The 17,324-nt window shown below is 43.0% G+C and overlaps 3 protein-coding genes across 3 annotated transcripts; 2 read left to right on the top strand and 1 right to left on the bottom strand.

Moving 5' to 3' along the window:
* Nucleotides 1-2,508: 2,508 nt before the first annotated feature.
* On the bottom strand, nt 2,509-15,534 carry LOC117490276 (F-box only protein 40-like). The gene is made up of 6 exons (XM_034139943.1): nt 15,507-15,534; nt 5,490-6,646; nt 4,519-4,805; nt 3,754-3,885; nt 3,277-3,607; nt 2,509-2,794 (listed from the first exon to the last, which is right to left on the bottom strand). Exons 1-6 carry the CDS (start codon nt 15,532-15,534, stop codon nt 2,579-2,581), a joined length of 2,151 nt encoding a protein of 716 aa, XP_033995834.1. The 3' UTR covers nt 2,509-2,578.
* On the top strand, nt 8,951-13,437 carry LOC117490277 (F-box only protein 40-like). The gene is made up of 8 exons (XM_034139944.1): nt 8,951-8,965; nt 9,086-9,635; nt 9,733-10,157; nt 10,693-10,872; nt 11,077-11,318; nt 11,422-11,553; nt 12,447-12,783; nt 12,880-13,437. Exons 1-8 carry the CDS (start codon nt 8,963-8,965, stop codon nt 13,090-13,092), a joined length of 2,082 nt encoding a protein of 693 aa, XP_033995835.1. The 5' UTR covers nt 8,951-8,962; the 3' UTR covers nt 13,093-13,437.
* si:ch211-274p24.4 (coiled-coil domain-containing protein 92) lies at nt 13,741-17,126 on the top strand. Its single transcript, XM_034139945.1, has 4 exons — nt 13,741-14,003; nt 14,351-14,498; nt 15,305-15,352; nt 15,800-17,126. The coding sequence occupies exons 2-4, from the start codon at nt 14,369-14,371 to the stop codon at nt 16,519-16,521; spliced, it is 900 nt and encodes a 299-aa protein (XP_033995836.1). The 5' UTR covers nt 13,741-14,003; nt 14,351-14,368; the 3' UTR covers nt 16,522-17,126.
* The last annotated feature ends 198 nt before the right edge of the window (nt 17,127-17,324 follow it).

Raw genomic sequence — 17,324 nt, 5'->3', positions numbered from 1 at the left:
GGGGGTTTCTGGAAAGTCATAGGACTTTATGGTTGCCAAAAATCAAATCTAAAAAGTCTTGGCTACACAACAAAAATGTTCAACGTCAGAGGACTTTCTGCTGAATTATAGAGATGGAATATGAAGCCAGCCAAGTGTAATTTGTGTAACTTGGCAACCTGTAACCTGTCCTTCTAAATTATTATTATAATGATGAATTAATAAGCGATTTACTTTCATTTCAACATTATTACATCATATAAACCATTTAAATATATTTCAATACACTGTTAAACTAAGAACAAACTCTGCAGAACTATGGGTCACTAAAACTGAACTTAAGAAACCTTTATTTCTCTTACTTAAATAAAAAATTAAAGTTTTGCTGCATGTCTCTTAATGTGTGTCTTTGTTTAAAACTCTCCTCTCAGGTGCTGTCCTGTTTCGGTTTGGCCCTGACGTCCCGCCTCTACGTGGGTTACTCTGTGGTGTCGTTGCTGATTGAGATCAACTCGGTCTTCCTTCACATCCGACAGGTCCTCCTCCTGTCAGGACGGAGGAACAGGACGGACACCACCACCCCTCGCCCGTCTGTGACCTACAGCGTCACCAGCTGGCTCACCCTGTTAACGTAAGTGCTGCATCTCCTCTGCTGGTTTCACACAAGTAGAAATGAAACATCTTTGTGGATTAGACATTGTTCATATGTGAATAATTGAAAGTTCCTTCAAAATCCTTTCAAATTTCAACCCACACATTTAAATATGTAATCTGCTCACATGAGAATCAGATTAGCGTGTGTTTGTAATTTTCATTAGAAAAGGAATGGCCTGTCATATGCTAAATGTACTCAATTAATATCCTATTGCAGCTGCTCTTTTATATCAATAACATGTAAAGAGGACATATTATGCTAACTTTCAGGTTCATATTTGTATTTGCCTGTTCTGTGACATGTTTCCTTTTTGCATCCAAAAAGCAGACATTTGCTTCTGGTTTGCGTGTCTAAAATCTACTATTAAAAATAATATATTAAATCACATTTTCATAAAAACTAAATACACAAAAAAACTCAAATCTAAGGATGCTACAGCCAGGCTCTGTCCAACGTAACGTATCAGGAGCTGCCTTTCAGCACCTCTAAAGAGCACACATTTCACGAGTAATGTCGTTTATTAAAAGCATTTGTTAAAAAGGTCTTCACAGCTTCTTTGTCTCCCTGCAGGTTGTTTGTGTTTCGTGTCTGCACGGTGGGCTGGATGACCCGCTGGCTGGTAGCTCACAGTGAACACATGCCTCGCTTCGTCCTGACGATGGGGGCAACGGGCCTGAGCCTCATCTCCATCATGAACGTGGTGCTGCTGTACAGACTGATCAGGGCCGACTTCATCAGCAACACACACAACACCAGCGGGGACCTTTAGAGGGAGACAGTTCTCTGATCCAAAATGACTCCACTAGCCCAGGTTTCTACCTCATGACGGGCCTGACCACAGACTTATTATGTTCTTACTTATAATGTTCATCATTATAGTAAAAAGTGAAGCATAGCATATCACGTCTTTTGTGGAATTAGACTTACAAAATAATCACACAAGAGCTGCTTTAAAGGGGACCTATCATGCAAAATGCACTTTTGTACGTCTTTTATACATGAATATGTGTCCCCGGTGTTCCAGGGAACTCACCAAGTGTCAGAAAACACAACCCTCTCTATTTTCCTCCATACCCAAATCTCTAAAAAAGGGGCTGCAACGGATCTGATAAAAACTGATCCAGATTTGAACACTGTCCTGACGTCAGGACAGTGGCGCTACGGCTATTGGGCCAACTCCACCAATCAGGAGGAGACAGCCACGGCCATTGCCGTTCGAAAGTGCTGGAGACGCTGTAGTACATATGCCAGGCCTCTAGATGGTGCTGTTCTCACAGAATCTGCCCTTGCAAAAACAGAGCTAAAAAATGTCAAATTGAGCAAAATGAGGCATGGCTAAAATGCATGATCTGTTTGGTATTTTGAAAAAAAAAAGTATAAATATGCCTTATATAGGTATGGTCCTATACTATATTATTCAAATATAGCATGATAGGTCCCCTTTAAGCTCTAATGTAGACTCAAAAACAATTATGCCTAAAATGTTGACTTTTTCATCTAATTTTCTTCAGCATTTCATGTGCTGTTTTTCTACCATGTTGAGTGTGGATTCAATAAACCACTAAATAACTTGAATAACTTAAATTGTATTTACATTCTTTTTTTTGTTTACATTTGGTTAACTAAGGATATTTATTTTCTATTTAATTGTCTCTTGACTTTAGTTAGTAATATTGCTTGATTTTTGTATTTTTGTATTTACTCATGTTGTGTCATTCCAAAACATTACATTTAACGTCTACAAAGACATTTTAAATGTTACATGTGCCTTATTTTCTATAAAGTAATTGAATCACAAAAATGTTAATAATTATTTTCTTATTTTTATTGGCATTTTCAAACTTCATTTTTAATGAAAGTGAAAAGCAGCAATATGGTGCATAGGCGGGAGAGAAATTAACAGAAAGGAATGGCCCTGTTTTATACAAATACATTAAAATGGCACTACATCATCATCGTCTTTTGGAGTAAGCTAACCAGAGAGGGACCTTTGCAGCCTGTCTTGGTTTGGACTTCTTCTTTGACGCGCGGCAGGTGGATCTTCTCTGTCCGTGACTCTCTCTCATAGCAGGGGCAAACCTTCAGGTGCTCGGACATGGGCGGCACGTTTTGGAAGCACCAGGAGTCGACAGGACTGAACAAAGTGCTGAACTGCCAGACCTGAAGTCACAGAGGAGAGACGGGTAAGGGAGACAGATACAGATGTAGATTTGGCCAATGATGTAACTCATTACTAAATGATGTAAAAACCCATTTATTATTTGTAGCTTGATTTGTATACCTTAAGCGGTGTCCTTTGACTGTCTAGCAGCCAAACACCAAATGAGGTAAAGATGATAAACGTGTTGAATTAGTCATTTGGACTCCAGGTGGTTTAATCTTTATTTGTTTACATTTAATATTCTCCTAAAGAAATAAGCTTGAAGGGAATATAATCAAATACTAAATGTGAGATAAGGCGGAACTGTTTTATGAATATGCACATGCAATAATTAGCTCTCATTTTATCTTTACACTCACCTTCATTTTGACCTTCTTATAAATAACAAAGACGACTTTCTGTTTAATGCACATGACATACTTTTAACTACCTAGATCTTGGTGATAAAAAGCCACGCATGTATATGTATGTAATTACTCACCGTCTCCGTCACCCTCCACTTGGCTCCTCCATGTGAGTATGTCTTCTTCTCCCAGCGGAGGGTGACCATGCCTCTCTGCTGCAGCAGAGAGGAGCTCACCTGCCTCATCAGCTGGGACACCAGAGCCAGCTGGGACAGAGACAGACTGTCCAGGAAACTGGCCATGTGGCACAACACCTCGTAGGGCAGCGAGCTCAGAGAGTCCTCCCCTCCTCCTCTCCGACCTCTCTTCCTCTGAGTGGTGGAGGAGTCCTCCGAACTCCTGGACGTGGAGGTGTCACCCAGAGAGGAGGGGGTGGTGGGATTCAGGCTATAGCAGCCGATGTCCTCGCTGAAAGCAGGGTGGAAACTGTTAAAAGCACTGGATTTGACCGGGTTGAGTGTAATTTATCTGCAAGTAATTGTAGAAAATACACTTGAAAAGGAAACAAAGAAAAAAGGTGCGCCAGTACACTATATTAAAACGTTTTATCTCACTTGTAGGAGACGGTGGCTTCATGTGTGGACGGCTGAAACCTCTTCTGGCTATAGGTGCATCCCAGGTATGATAGGGGGCATCTCTGCTCGAACCATCCATTCACACACATCTGAATGTCACTGTGGACGTTCCTGCACGAGAGAGCATATTGATCATTGCTACGATCATTTAATATATAAATAACAGACATATCAATTGATCTGACGTTTTAATCACTAGGGATTCTTCTCGTCTCACCGTGACAGAGAGATGGTGTTTAGTGCATTATGAAAAATCTGATTATGTCCCTGACTTTCTACGGAATAGAATAAATTGTGGGTTTCAAGGTTTGCACTTATTGAACAAAGCTTGGAAAAAGGTGCCCTGTCATCCCCACTTAGCTTACTTGGTAGTTTCACTAAGTTTCTGGATTCCTATGGTATCCTGATTATGTTTTTAGTTTTATCTAAACCAGAAGACAATCAAGAATTGGGCCAAGAAAGCCTTATATTGTCTTTACTAAGGCTTCGTTTATTTTCAGGCTCTGGGGAGAAAAGAGAAACCGTAAAATACTCCAAAATGTCCGCATCTATTTTACAAAATGACACGCATGTTTCTTTATATGTATGTATGTATTGACTTCATCTAATGCTTCCCCTCTTCTACTCACTGTGCCTCTCCTAAAACCTCTTCAATAATAGTGTGGGAGGAAGTTCAGGTCGGAGACAAGAATATAAAAAAATATGAATTCCAAAGATATTTGGATACCCAGATACAAAACCCACTTATAATGTTTGCCATATTCTCTGCGTTTGAAGTTGTGTCCGCAGAGGAAGGTGAAGGCGGAGCTGGCCTTGTGGTGCCGGCTGGTGACGCTCTCCACCTGCAGCTGGAGGTGCAGCTCCAGAGGTTTAGCAGCAGTCAGATCTGCCAGCGATGTGTTTCTCAGGAACGGGGCAGACAGGAAGTTGTAAGTCTGCGTTCCCTCGTCCTGTAACAGACCGTCCATGCACCTGCTCTCTGCGATGAGGTGACCCCTCTGCTCCTTCTCCAGGGAGCACAGCAGAGAGGCCTGAGGAGCAGATCCAACACAACACAGTGATACATCAGTTATTCTTTTGATAAATAGATCAATCATGTTGGAGGGGTTTCAGTGAACAAGATGCTCTGGTTTGTCTAGTTCTTTTTGCATAGAAGAAAGATAGATAATAGTCTTTTTGTCATCTTGAACGCTTTCGGAACAGCTTATAGCACATTCAAAAATGTCTTTCACAATGCACCAGAGCCCAAAATGAAACTATACATTACTTTTCCAATCTAAAGCCTCAAACCCAAATATATGTAGGCATTTTAGATAATTGACTAAAAGGATAATGGATCATGTTGAATTTCTTTTATATTCGAGCACATATTTTAAAGAATTGTGAATTTGTCATGGTAATGCTTTTATACAAAAAGGTAAGATGTGAAAAGTTCTCTCTGTCTTAGAGATAATACTGATAAGTCCACAGGTAATTATCACTCCACTGCAGGTCCCCTCAGCTCTACTGGAATTGTTAGCCATTTTAGCCTCTATCGGCCCTTTGCTTTCTTTGGTTTTGTGGCATACAGCAAGTCTTCACCAGGAAAAGTAATGATAAACTACTAAGATCACAGGCAACCTTGGTAAGCAATCAAACCATGTTATTGTTTTCACCCCTAGTGGTAGTGGTATTTCATATTGTGTGTTTAAAAGTGGTATGAATTTGTCTCTGACCTGAACTTCCTCCCACACTGGCATCTCCTGCAGGGACACCCCCAGGTCGCTGGTGTCCACAGCTTTTTTCTCCCTCTTGTAGAAGCCAGGGTTGCGGATGCGGGAATGCTTTGCAGAGAAGCTGGTTGGCGTTTTAAAGGTCCGCACAGTGATAATCTTCATGGGCTCCACATATCCGTAAACAAATTCCTTTTGCTTCAGTTTGCCAGCGAGACTAGAAGAGGAGTTGGAAGCAATGCATGCACTGCTCCCCTGTGTGCACGTGTTCGAGGCTGCTGCACCCCCACAGTTATCCTCTGTGTCTTCCTCTGTTAGAGTCCCTAGACCTGTTCCTCTCCCTGCAGAACGACTCTGGTCTTTGGCTGCCTTTCCTGCTTCCCTGCAGCCACCCATGTCCTTACTGAACATTCGCTCCCAGGCGTTGTAGTTTTCTAAGAGATCAGCATCAACTGTTGAGTCCATAGTCCAGAGTCTCTCCTCCTGAGTAAGCTCAACCTCATCTTCATTCTCATATTTTATTTCACCGTTGTTGTTCATGACAAGCGCGTGAAAAGGCTCCAAGGATTGAGAACTTTTGAGATTGAGAGCCTCCATTGCGGCCTTTTCTGCTGCCTCCTTCTTCTGCTTCTGCTTCCCCTTCCTCTTCCTCTTCTCTTCCTCTTTCTCCACCTCATCCACACTCTGGGTCAGCTCTGGGAACAAATTCTTCATCTTCATGGAGTGAAATAGCAGGTCCTGGTCTTTCAGGGCCATGGCCAGGTCCAGACATCCGCCCTGCTCCCTTTCCCTGATAAGGTTTTCATGCAGCTCCGTGTTCGGATAAGAGTGGGCGTCATTGGCCGGCCAGCGGTTCCACTCCATGGAGCAACACACCAGGCTGGCAGGGCACACCTGGAGGTGAGCTGCCTGTGAGGAGCGAGGCATGTGGAGCGGGCAGCCGAACCCAGCGTTGAGGCAGGGCACCCTCACGTTGGGGCAGAGCAGCAGGTGGTCCTCCTCTTTGCACAGGTGGAAGACAGCTCCACAGAGCAGGCGGCAGGGGATGACAGCGCAGCAAACTGAGACCTCCACCTGAGCCCTGCAGCGCCGACTGTAGCAGGAATCACAGTGGGCATGCTGTCTCACCCTGGAGGCTCGAGTATGATCACTCTGATTGGGTTCACAGAGGAAGAAATTAAAGAAAAGGACAGCATATAAATGATGTTTATGAGATAGGACCTCCCGACCCTTAGGAACACTGACCAAAACTCACACATACACTTCAAGCTGTTTTTTTTTTTTATATAGCCCATGATGGAAAGATGCAGGGAGAATAAAGTCTTATTTTACCTGCAGCTTAATCAAAAATAGATGGTGTATCAATCACAGCTGCTTACAAGCACAATTTACAGTCACTTGAAACCCAAAAAAACTAAATCAAAAGTCACCACAACAATCAGCGAAACGGGTTACCTGACATCTCCATGCTGTCTAATTATTATTTATTTATACATTTTCTTAATCCTAAAGATGTCCATAAAGCCCTTTTAAATCATTCGGTAAATAATTCCACAGTTTAACGCCAGCTACAGATAAAAAAAAAGCCATCATGAAGCATGACAGTGAGTTGGATCGGTTGGTTGGGACTTTGTAATCACACCATTCATGTTTTCCAGTGAGTGTAAACCAACCCCAGATTTGCTGTCTGACAATAACTCTCTAGCTTTCTGTCTGTTTAAAACGCATGCAGAGGACAGACCTGCAAATACAGGCAACGCCACACACTTCCTGTGGGTCATAAGTGATAATTGAGATGGATTATTTTTGTACAAGTCTAAGGAAAATCCTACTCATTGTTTCTTTAACCTCTATTTACTCCAGTGACCCCAACAAGTGGTGTGAGGGTCAAACTTGTGCTCTGCAGCCAAACATCGTTCAAATCAACAGAACTGTGTTTTAAGTTAATTTCCCTTTTTGTAAAAACAGAATATGGTCTACTATTTTAACCCCCTTAACGCTATAAAGGGATATCAACTAATTAAGATTCAGAATTCCTTTATTTCTCCCACAAAAGGGGAATTTACAACAGAAAAAAAAATCTTAGAGTTACAAAATCCAACCATACCATGCTTCAGATCTTCTGGCACCAGTTTTGTATCTGAAGCTGTTGGTCAATCCTGCAAACAAAGAAGAAACGTAAAATATCAAAGTCTTGCATGTGAACACACACTGGCAGTCCTGTGGCATTCAATGGGCAGCAGCAGTGAAGTACAGTCTTTAGCATACCGCTGTAAGAGAATACAAATGACAGAACATGCTCCGTCTTGAACTTTAAAGACCAAGTGTCTCTGTGAGTGTGTGTATTTCTGCTATGTGTGTGTGTTATTAATAGAGCTAAGAGGACGGACCGAGAAATGTTTCACAGGTGGTCAGAAACATGGTTTGAGTTACCAGCAGCCTCAGACGCTTACATCAGGAAAGCTCTCTAACCCTCTCCCCTCTGTTTGTTATTGTGGTGTGCTTATAATTGAGTTCCACATGCAGGGAAAAAAGGCTAATATCCAAACAGTGTCCTCTAGTAGAGATTTATTCAGTGTGTCAAATCCATATACGTTACTCTTTATGTGGACCTGGAAACAGGTTCACATTATTTCAGCCCTCAGATAGGAAGTATTTATCAAAATGAGCTGGATGAATCCATTGCATAAACTAAATGGAGGGTAGGGAGGCGTTATTCCTCCTGCTGAACCTTGGTGCTGCTCTTCTAATTTTAACCCGCCAGTTCAAAGCGCACACGCACTGAAAGCAACGTTACAAATGGAGAAGGAAGCAACGTGTCTGCAGTGGGACCTTGGTGAGACCTTTGATAAGATAAGATTTGTTCTCGTTGTGAATGGGTTGAACTATTTGATTGCGTTTATGTGTGTTGATGCTAATTACAAACAGTAAAGTCATACTACTCAGACATGTAATACAACTGTAGAGTTTAAGTACTTCAGCTGCTTATGTCTATCTTGTTTTCACAGTGCCACAGGAAATATAGATTACTGCTTACTTAGAGTATCAGGTGAGAAAGAAGAAGGAATGTTTTTCTAGAGTTTAGTGCAAGTGAAACAGGTTTACTGTTTAACTGTGCTGCTGATTTGTTGTACAGCGAGCAGTATGTCGGACCTAGAAGGGTCAGCGTTTACATCTGAGGGGTCATGAGATAACATTATATGAAAACAATAAAACACCAAAATGAATACTTGCTCAAACTCTTGAGAAGTGGAAAATGTCAGGCCTCTAAATAACATTCAATCAAAACAGGGAGGAGAGATTCACTCGCAAGAGAAACATGTCTTTTACAAGCCTAATGACTCGCAATGTGATTTCCCTCTTTAAGGTTAACATTACAGATTTAGGTATCTGTTCTTATTGTCAGTGGCTTTGATTAAAAGCATCAGCTAATAGTAATGTAATGTATTTTTGTTGCAGGATTACAAGACCTAAAGATGGTGAGTCTTCACTTTCTTGTAATTCTTATTGAATCAAAATATGTTAAAGCCTTGATGTTTCATAAACAGTATATATATTTTGTTCTTTTCTTTCATTTCTTCCTCTGTGAACCCAATCAGAGTGATCGTACTCGAGCCACCAGGGTGAGACAGCATGCCCACTGTGATTCCTGCTACAGTCGGCGCTGCAGGGCTCGGGTGGAGGTCTCTGTTTGCTGCGCTGTCATGCCCTGCCGCCTGCTCTGTGGAGCTGTCTTCCACCTGTGCAAAGAGGAGGACCACCTGCTGCTCTGCCCCAACGTGAGGGTGCCCTGCCTCAACGCTGGGTTCGGCTGCCCGCTCCACATGCCTCGCTCCTCACAGGCAGCTCACCTCCAGGTGTGTCCTGCCAGCCTGGTGTGTTGCTCCATGGAGTGGATCCGGTGGCCGATTGACGAAACAAACCCTCACAGCGAAATAGCCCTGCAGGAGAACGTGCTGAAGGAAAGTGAAGGGCAGGAGCAGCCTCTAGACCTCGCCATGGCCCTGGTGGATCAGACAGACCTTTATGAACGCCTGGAAATGAATCCTATCTATCCAGAGTTGATGGAGGCAGAAGAGAAGGAGAAGAAAGAAGAGGCTGCAATAGGAGGGTTTGTTAACGGTGACACAGACACAGCTACTAATGAAGGTATGTTATCTATATTTTAAACTCACAAAATAATAGAAGTTCTTTTTTCTCCTCAACTGTTGTATTTTCATCACTGTTTTCTGTTTCCTCACATCAGTTTCTGCAGAAAGCAACTCGTGTGGGAGTAATGTTGTTGAACAGAACGGATTAGGGCAAATCTCAGGCCCCTTCAAAGGGACATACAACCTGTGTGACATGATGTTCAGCATGGAGAGAGGCGGCTGTGCTGCTGCTCAGGCAAACCAAGACAATCCCAAACAAAACCCAAACCCCGAAGAGAAGGACACAGAGAAAAAGGAAGCAGCTGCAGACACAGGTAAAACAGGTCACGCCCCGTGGCAGGAGGGGGTGATGGAGCGTCTGGGGAACGAGCTCACCCCGCAGGAGTTCAACATGTACATGGTGCATCATGGCAGCATGCTGCTTGCCTTCGGGAAAATCAAGGCCTGCACACCAAGGGAGGACGATTTTGTCTACGGCAGCCTGGAGCCAATTCCAGTCCAGACCCTGTACTCCTTCAAGGTGAGGGTTCAAAGCTAAGAGTTCATTGGGCAAAACAATTGTTTTTCTTTTGTCTTTTTTTGGGGGCAATCCAGTGGTTGTTGTCATAAATATTATAATTTTATAATATTATTTTAAATATCAAACATGTGTTGGTACATTTATTTTTAAGTGACTTTTATATGGTTTTTGCTAAAAAATAAATAAGGGTTTCCAAAGCCTGACTTCAGTTATACAGCTCCATCATCTTCCATTGCTCTTGACTCACATGGCTACTTACTGAACTGCCAAAACTTTTAAGGTGAAACTCGAACCCAAAATAGGTCTCTTGCGCGTTTAATTTGACATTGTCATTGTGCTCATTGGTCACAGGGCATACTGACCTGTTGCATACAGAACAAAGAAAAAACTGGACTGATCTAGATTAATGCTCAAAGTTGCCCAAAACAGCTTCAAAATAATCATAAACAAAACATTTACCAATAAAACTGACCTAAAGAAGACGTGTTACTGTACTCGCTTGGCTTCTAATGGTGAATATATTTCTTCCTGTTAGATCCCCGACAGCTATCACTACGGTGAGCGGAGGGTTCATTACTATGACTCGACTCGACCTCCGAGCGAGCCCCGCAGTGTGGACACATCGGACCTCAAGGTCGATGAAGAGGACTGGTTCAGTGATGAAGCTCCAGCCACCCTGCTGGGCTACGCTGAGATAGAGGTCAGGGGTCACAAGGTCAGTCTGATTTGTATTATTGTTTTATACTATTGAAAATGGTCACAAAAGTAAGATATTAGCTCCTTTATAGTAAACACCTGATTTAATAGTTTTATTTTTTAAATAACCTCATTTTGATAGTGAGTGGATAACATTGGCCTTATTCAACAACAACAAAAAGTGGTATGCTCACCATTGAATGATTGATTGGTTTCCATGCAGATCAGTGAGTCCAATGCCGCCGATGGGCTTTATGTGGATGTAGGAACGCAGACGCACTCGTTCCGCAAGGCTCCGTTTAAAGCGAAGACGACCCTGGCGGAGGCGATGGTGGACCGGCCGCTGAAGCTCCTTCTCCAGCTGCAGTCAGAGAGAGTGAGCGGCAGGAACACCAGAGCCGGCTGTGCCTTCACCTTTCTCTGCGGTCACACCTTCCACCGCAGAGAGTTCGCCACACATTACAGGTGTCTGAGTTTGACTGAGTTTGTGTTTTGACCCCTGCTGAATTCCTCTTATTGCAAAGTACTAACATTAAAGTAGTAATTAATGATTTGTCAAATCTTCCAGGAACGTCCACAGTGACATCCAGACGAGTCTGAGTGGATGGTTCGAGCAGAGATGCCCCCTATCATACCTGGGATGCACCTTCAGCCAGAAGAGGTTTCAGCCCTCCACACATAAAGCCACCGTCTCCTACAAGTGAGCACTGTTTCCCATTCAGACTCCAATATTTAGAGTCCTTTAATATTTCTCTGATACATTGCATCAAATGGCAATGTGAAAGTAATGTGACAATGTGAACTCGTAGTGTTGAACTTACCGAGAATTATCACCTGAATCTGCAGCTCGCCTCGGCTTTACAGAGGTTTAGCACAAAGTCACACATGCACTGATGGGCAACTGATAACCACACTGTACTGTATTTGTGCTGAAAGTGGGTAGTGCCAATTTGGGTCAACCACAGACACACTGCTTTGCCTTCCAAAGTTTACCAAAGTTGAACTCATTGTGATGCAACCAGAAGCAAATGATTTATTAGCCCCTTTGCAAGCATAGCATTGAAGTGAATAGAAGGCCAATACTCGGCAATGTTAATTTCGTGCTCATATGACCATGTCCAACTAGTTTTAGCTTATTGTGATCCAACCTTCAACTTTATTGTTTTGGTTCAATCTTACTGCTGTCATTAGATGTATAAGTTACACAGCACTAAGCAGCATATTGGCAAATTCAGAGACTAGCTTATGACTAAGTGGAGCATTTAGCATCTAAAGGGATACAAATTTCCCTCAGGATTTGGTGGAGACCAAAACAGAGCTTAAAGAGAGGAATTATTGGACTTGCATACGCTAGGTGGCAACAACATGAGTCCATTAATAATAATGTTGCTCCTTAACTGCTGGTAAGCAACCCGATGACGTGTCAATGTTGTGTATACAGATTGCTGTGCTGCAAAGCTCAAAAATCTATTAAGGTTTTGACCTGCTGACACTTCACGACACAGTAAAGTGTTGTGAACACAATCATAAAGCAGGACCCCTTCCGATATTTGTTTTGGTAATATACTACCTAGTGCATTTTCTTCCCCACAGTCAGCATCTCAGGATTTTCAACTTGCGTCCGACACTCGCAGCCTCAGAAGGTGACACCTCCCAGTCGTCCAGGAGCTCAGAGGACCCCTCCACCACTCAGAGGAAGAGAGGAGGTCGGAAAGGGGGAGACGGGGAAGACTCTCTGAGCATACTGCCCTTTGAGGTGCTTTGCCACATGGCCAGTTTCCTGGACAGTCTGTCTCTGTCCCAGCTGGCTCTGGTGTCCCAGCTGATGAGGCAGGTGAGCTCCTCTCTGCTGCAGGAGAGAGGCATGGTCACCCTCCGCTGGGAGAAGAAGACATACTCACATGGAGGAGCCAAGTGGAGGGCCAAACCTGTGAGATATAAATACTAAATCATCCGACACAACCACTGTGTTTTGTAATAACAAATCCTGTACTAACTGTTTCCTTTTCCTCCTGTTGCTCTCTAGGTATGGGAGTTCAGTCACTTGTTCTCCTCAGTGGAATCATGGCATATGGCAGATGTCCCTCCAATATCTGCACACCTCAAAGTCTGCCCTTACTATAAGACCTCTCTGAGCATTGAGCCTGTCCCCCTGCCCAGCATCAGTGACAAACAGGAGTGCAAGAAGGAGAGGCTTAGCCTTGTCAACCAATTCACAGGAAGCAATTGGCAACACTGAAAATAATGCTTTTAGTTCTACCTGCTGTCAGAATGTATTTGGGTTTTATTGTCACTGATGGCCGATTACTCTGCACAACTAAAGGGACGATGTCCATAATATCATAAATAATCATGTTCAAGCGCTTTGAGCACCAGGAAAAGCGCTATATAAATAATATGTATTATTATTATTATTATTATTATTTAGCAAACAGAGCCAATAAATTCAACCTGAACTTGTGCAGTTGTTCTTGTATTGTAAGCATCACTCCGCCCAGAGATTGTTCAACAAGAATGATATAAATATCACCTTTGCCCTACAGGAATATGTGAATATGTATATGTATACATTCAACAACCATAAATAGACACAAACATACTGTATGTTTATATATTTATATTGAAATGATAACAAATATATATGTTTTAGTTCTCTACATATACATTTTAAACGTTTTTTCTCATTACATAATTAATAAAAATGCAAATAAAAAAAATTATAAAAAAATACAAGTTTTTTCTAATACTTTCATTTCACTCACTTCATCATCTTGAAGAATAAAAGGATCTATCTGTTTGCACCAGCTGACAGCTTCATTTCCACGGAGCTCCTCCTCCCCATGCTGCTGCTGCTGCTGTCCGCGGCGCTGATCGCTCCTCACAGAGGGCTGCATTGTTGTGAATAGCGGCAGGACCGCACTGCACGTACAACCAGAAGGTTATGAGGAGGTTATTTTTGACTGCAGCAGGATTCATTCACACTTCAAGAAAAGCGCCTGCTGCACCAGTGTTACAGCTCACCTGGGAGCTCAGAGAGGAAGCGCCGTCTCGCTCTTTTGTTTTCTGCATCTCCGCTGCAGAGGACAGATAGCGGGGCGATACGAGCATCCATGAGAGGCGCTTTGCATCGGAAACAGCTTCAGTATCACGGTAGGCCACGGTCAGACTGGTGAATGCATGTTACAGGTATACTGAGCGAAAGTGAGCAAAGGTGCAGAAAGGAAGCAGCTTTTATGAAGGAGAAATAACACTAAATGAGATTGTTGAAGATGTTGTGCTTGCACATTAGCTTATAAGAAAATTACCTTATAAAGCTCTTGCAGAAAATCTCAATTTGATAGAATATTAAGCAGACTAACAGATGGTTATCACTAGCTGGATAAATGGTAGTGTTTTAATGTGTTTAGCATGCAATAAACCGTATAATATTCAAACTCTTTATCAGAGCTCAAATTGGGACACTGGGAAATCCCTCAGCTACATGCTTCTGTGTGCAGGTTGTGTGCGGTGCAGCCATGGATGCTGGGGAGCTGGAGCAGCAGGTGGCCAGTGTGGAGAGAGGAATCGCCTTCCTGAAGCAGGAGCACCTGGCCATGTTGGCCGGTCTGCAGCTGGAGATCACACACCTGAAGAGGCGCTGTCATGGTCAGTCTTGATTACCTGTTGTTTGCAGGGCCCTATAAAGCTTTTTGGGGTGTTCTCTTTCCTTTTGTGTGTTGTATAGGTTTATGTGTATGCAACTGGACTGCATAGGCTAAAATCCCAAAGTTCAAAGTCCCCTGCCTGAAACGCCTCCATTGGACTCCTTTGTTTACTTCCGCAACATAGTGACATCACTACGTAACTCTCACTCTTCTATTGGCTAGCGCTCACATTGTATGTGATAAGCTTAGGGGCGGAACATATCTAAGCGGTGGACCAATCACAACAAAGCCGGCCATCTATCCAATCAGAGCAGACTGGGCTCTGGTTTCAGACAGAGGGTGAAAAGAGGTGCTGCAGTACAGACAGTATGAAAAAAAATAAGGCACTTTTTGAACATTAAAGCATGTAAACATGTCACAGTAGAGGCACACAATACTAATATGAACCTGGAAATAAGCATAATAGGTCCCTTTATTTATTTATTTTACTAATTCTTTGATCTATAAATATATATAGGCCTACACATAATATGTTCAAACAGTAGACTTTCTACATATTAGCCTAATAATTGGTTAAATATGCAGACCCAGGGAGAATCCAGGAGAACTGACTGTGGCATACAGCCTAAACGCTTCTCTGTTTGCATTGTCATTTCTCTGGTGCGGTTTTTCCAAAAATGTCAATTTTGTCAGACATCAGATCGGTCTCCAGCTTCCTTGTTTCCAGTTAATGCTCCAAAAATAATCTCATCTGTCTGTCTTATCTTTTTCTGTCTTCTGTTGTCCTTCTACTCCTCCTGGTTGCAGAGCTAAGCTGTGAGCTGGATTCCAGGTTTCCTGACAGAAGCACAGAAGGTGAGACAAAACAACTCCTGGCTGACAATGAGGAAATTATATCAGGGAGTTATAGAGAAGTGTAGAAAAAGCACAATTCAACATTTTGCCAGTAATTCAAGATTATCCTTTGCATTACTATAATAATCATTTTTACATATCTGATATGTAATATATTTTTCAGCAGCATGCACAAGAACCATTAAGCACTGTGGTTTTGCATTCATTTCTGCAACAACCATGATAATTATCCAGTCAAGTTCCTCCAAGTGTGTGAAGGAGCACAAAAGGGTGCAGTGAAAAGAACATTTTATGAAATGTAATCTGAAAGATATTGATCAAGCAGATGAAGTGAAAGAGATATGAAGGATAGAAAAACTGACGCTAATGGAAACATAATCTCCTGAACATATACAGTATCTATTTATATATACTTTAGTCAACCCTGTACGTGTTTTTGTTTCTCAGTGGAGGAAGCAGAGCTGGTAGCACGCTGTGAGGCTGCCGTGCATCTCCTGGAGGAGCAGCAGTGCATGATGGTCGCTGCACGTGGGGAGCTGCGAGTGGGTCGGGCTCGGGCATCAGCACTGGGCAGGAACCTGAGGGAGGAAGAGCGGCATTTCCTGGAGGAACTGAAACGTAGAAGCCACAAAATCACGCTGCTGAGTCGTGAGCTGCAACGCCAAAATGTCACCACCACGACCCTCTGCCACGAGCTCCACACTGCACGCTTAAAACTGTTCCAGCAAAGGCAGAGCACGGAGTCTGGTGCAGAGGGAGAGGAGGAACCCACGGGCAAGGAGGAAGAAGAAGAAGAGGAGGAGGAGGAGGAGGATGAAGGTGAGGAGGATGAAGATTATGAAGGGGCGGGCTCAGACTGGCTTCTGTCTCCACCTCCTCCAGCCTCTCCCGACCAGCAGGAAGCGAGACACAAGAGGCGGGTCAGCCTGCGGGAGGAGAGGGTCAGAGCATGTGTCCCGCAGGAGAGAGTGACTTCCCCCCAGAGGCCTCACTCCATGCCCGACCCCGCCCTCTTCTTGGTGCCGCTTAGATTCCGCCTCCTTCGCTTGAACCGACCAAACAGAACGCAGGATGGAGAGGCGGTGGAGGACGAGTGGGAGGACATAGATGACAGCAGGGTGCACAGGAGGGTGGACATGGGAGCAGGAGAGGGAGAAACTGCTCTGTGATGAAGAGAAAAAAGGCAATGTTGTCTTCCAGAGGACTCTGATGCTTGAGAAGAGAGAAATGTACCTTTGTGATTGTCTGTAGATTTCAGGAAGTGACTTATATATTTAGAAGTTAGTTATACAAGAGCGTGTGATTGAACATCCACTTTAAGCTATTAACTGATTTATCACATTGATGGTACAACATGGAAAATGTGAAAAATGAGTGTGTCAAACCAGAATGAGTAGTGGTAGGGTTAAATATGGATTTTGACACTGTTGATCAAGGCTTCTGCTTGTAATTAGTAGCCTTGCCTCAAAGTCAAACTCATCGCACTGTTCAATGTGGCAAACTGCTTTTTCACTGCACCAGCCGCATTCCAGGTTTGGAAAGTCACTTTAAGAAGGCTTAGGGACATTTTGTATGATTTGCACTTTATTAAATTCATGCAATGTGCCTAGTAATGGCAGAGAAGTGTTTCTGGTGTCTGTTCTCAGTGTTTGAACGTTGAACGTTTTGCATAACTATGCTTTAAATATTTTTGTATTATGTTTGTGGACAGATTTTGTCACTGCATAGCATCACGACTGTGCAAGATGCAGTAATGAAACTATACACGTGTAGTTGAGGCCAAACTAAAGGCAGAGATGGAATGGGTGTAGTAGTGGGGCCAATAGTGTATCTGTGATCAGGGTGGGTTGCCTAAGCTGAAGATGTAGCAATTGTGTAGGATTTAGAAGGAATTTTAATGGCATAGTTTAATTAATACTCATTGTTTTCTCATTAGTCTTTTCTCGCCTGAAACAAAGAATAGTCATGTTAG

Source organism: Trematomus bernacchii, unplaced genomic scaffold, assembly GCF_902827165.1.
Source record: "Trematomus bernacchii unplaced genomic scaffold, fTreBer1.1, whole genome shotgun sequence".
NCBI lineage: Eukaryota > Metazoa > Chordata > Actinopteri > Perciformes > Nototheniidae > Trematomus > Trematomus bernacchii.
Note: the sequence above shows the minus strand (reverse complement) of the source record. Positions and strands in the feature narration are given on the sequence as shown.

Bases quoted from the DNA above. Each gene is read 5' to 3' on its own strand.
- si:ch211-274p24.4 (XM_034139945.1), top strand. From the start codon at position 14,369: ATGGATGCTGGGGAGCTGGAGCAGCAGGTGGCCAGTGTGGAGAGAGGA. The intron at 14,499-15,304 runs GTCAGTCTTGAT...TCCTGGTTGCAG, and splicing joins CCTGAAGAGGCGCTGTCATG to AGCTAAGCTGTGAGCTGGAT. The intron at 15,353-15,799 runs GTGAGACAAAAC...TTTGTTTCTCAG, and splicing joins TCCTGACAGAAGCACAGAAG to TGGAGGAAGCAGAGCTGGTA.
- LOC117490276 (XM_034139943.1), bottom strand. From the start codon at position 15,534: ATGGTTCTTGTGCATGCTGCTGAAAAAT. The intron at 3,608-3,753 runs GTGAGATAAAAC...CCCTGCTTTCAG, and splicing joins GAAGCCACCGTCTCCTACAA to CGAGGACATCGGCTGCTATA. The intron at 2,795-3,276 runs GTGAGTAATTAC...CTGTGACTTCAG, and splicing joins AGTGGAGGGTGACGGAGACG to GTCTGGCAGTTCAGCACTTT.
- LOC117490277 (XM_034139944.1), top strand. The intron at 10,873-11,076 runs GTCAGTCTGATT...GTTTCCATGCAG, and splicing joins TAGAGGTCAGGGGTCACAAG to ATCAGTGAGTCCAATGCCGC. The intron at 11,554-12,446 runs GTGAGCACTGTT...TCTTCCCCACAG, and splicing joins AAAGCCACCGTCTCCTACAA to TCAGCATCTCAGGATTTTCA.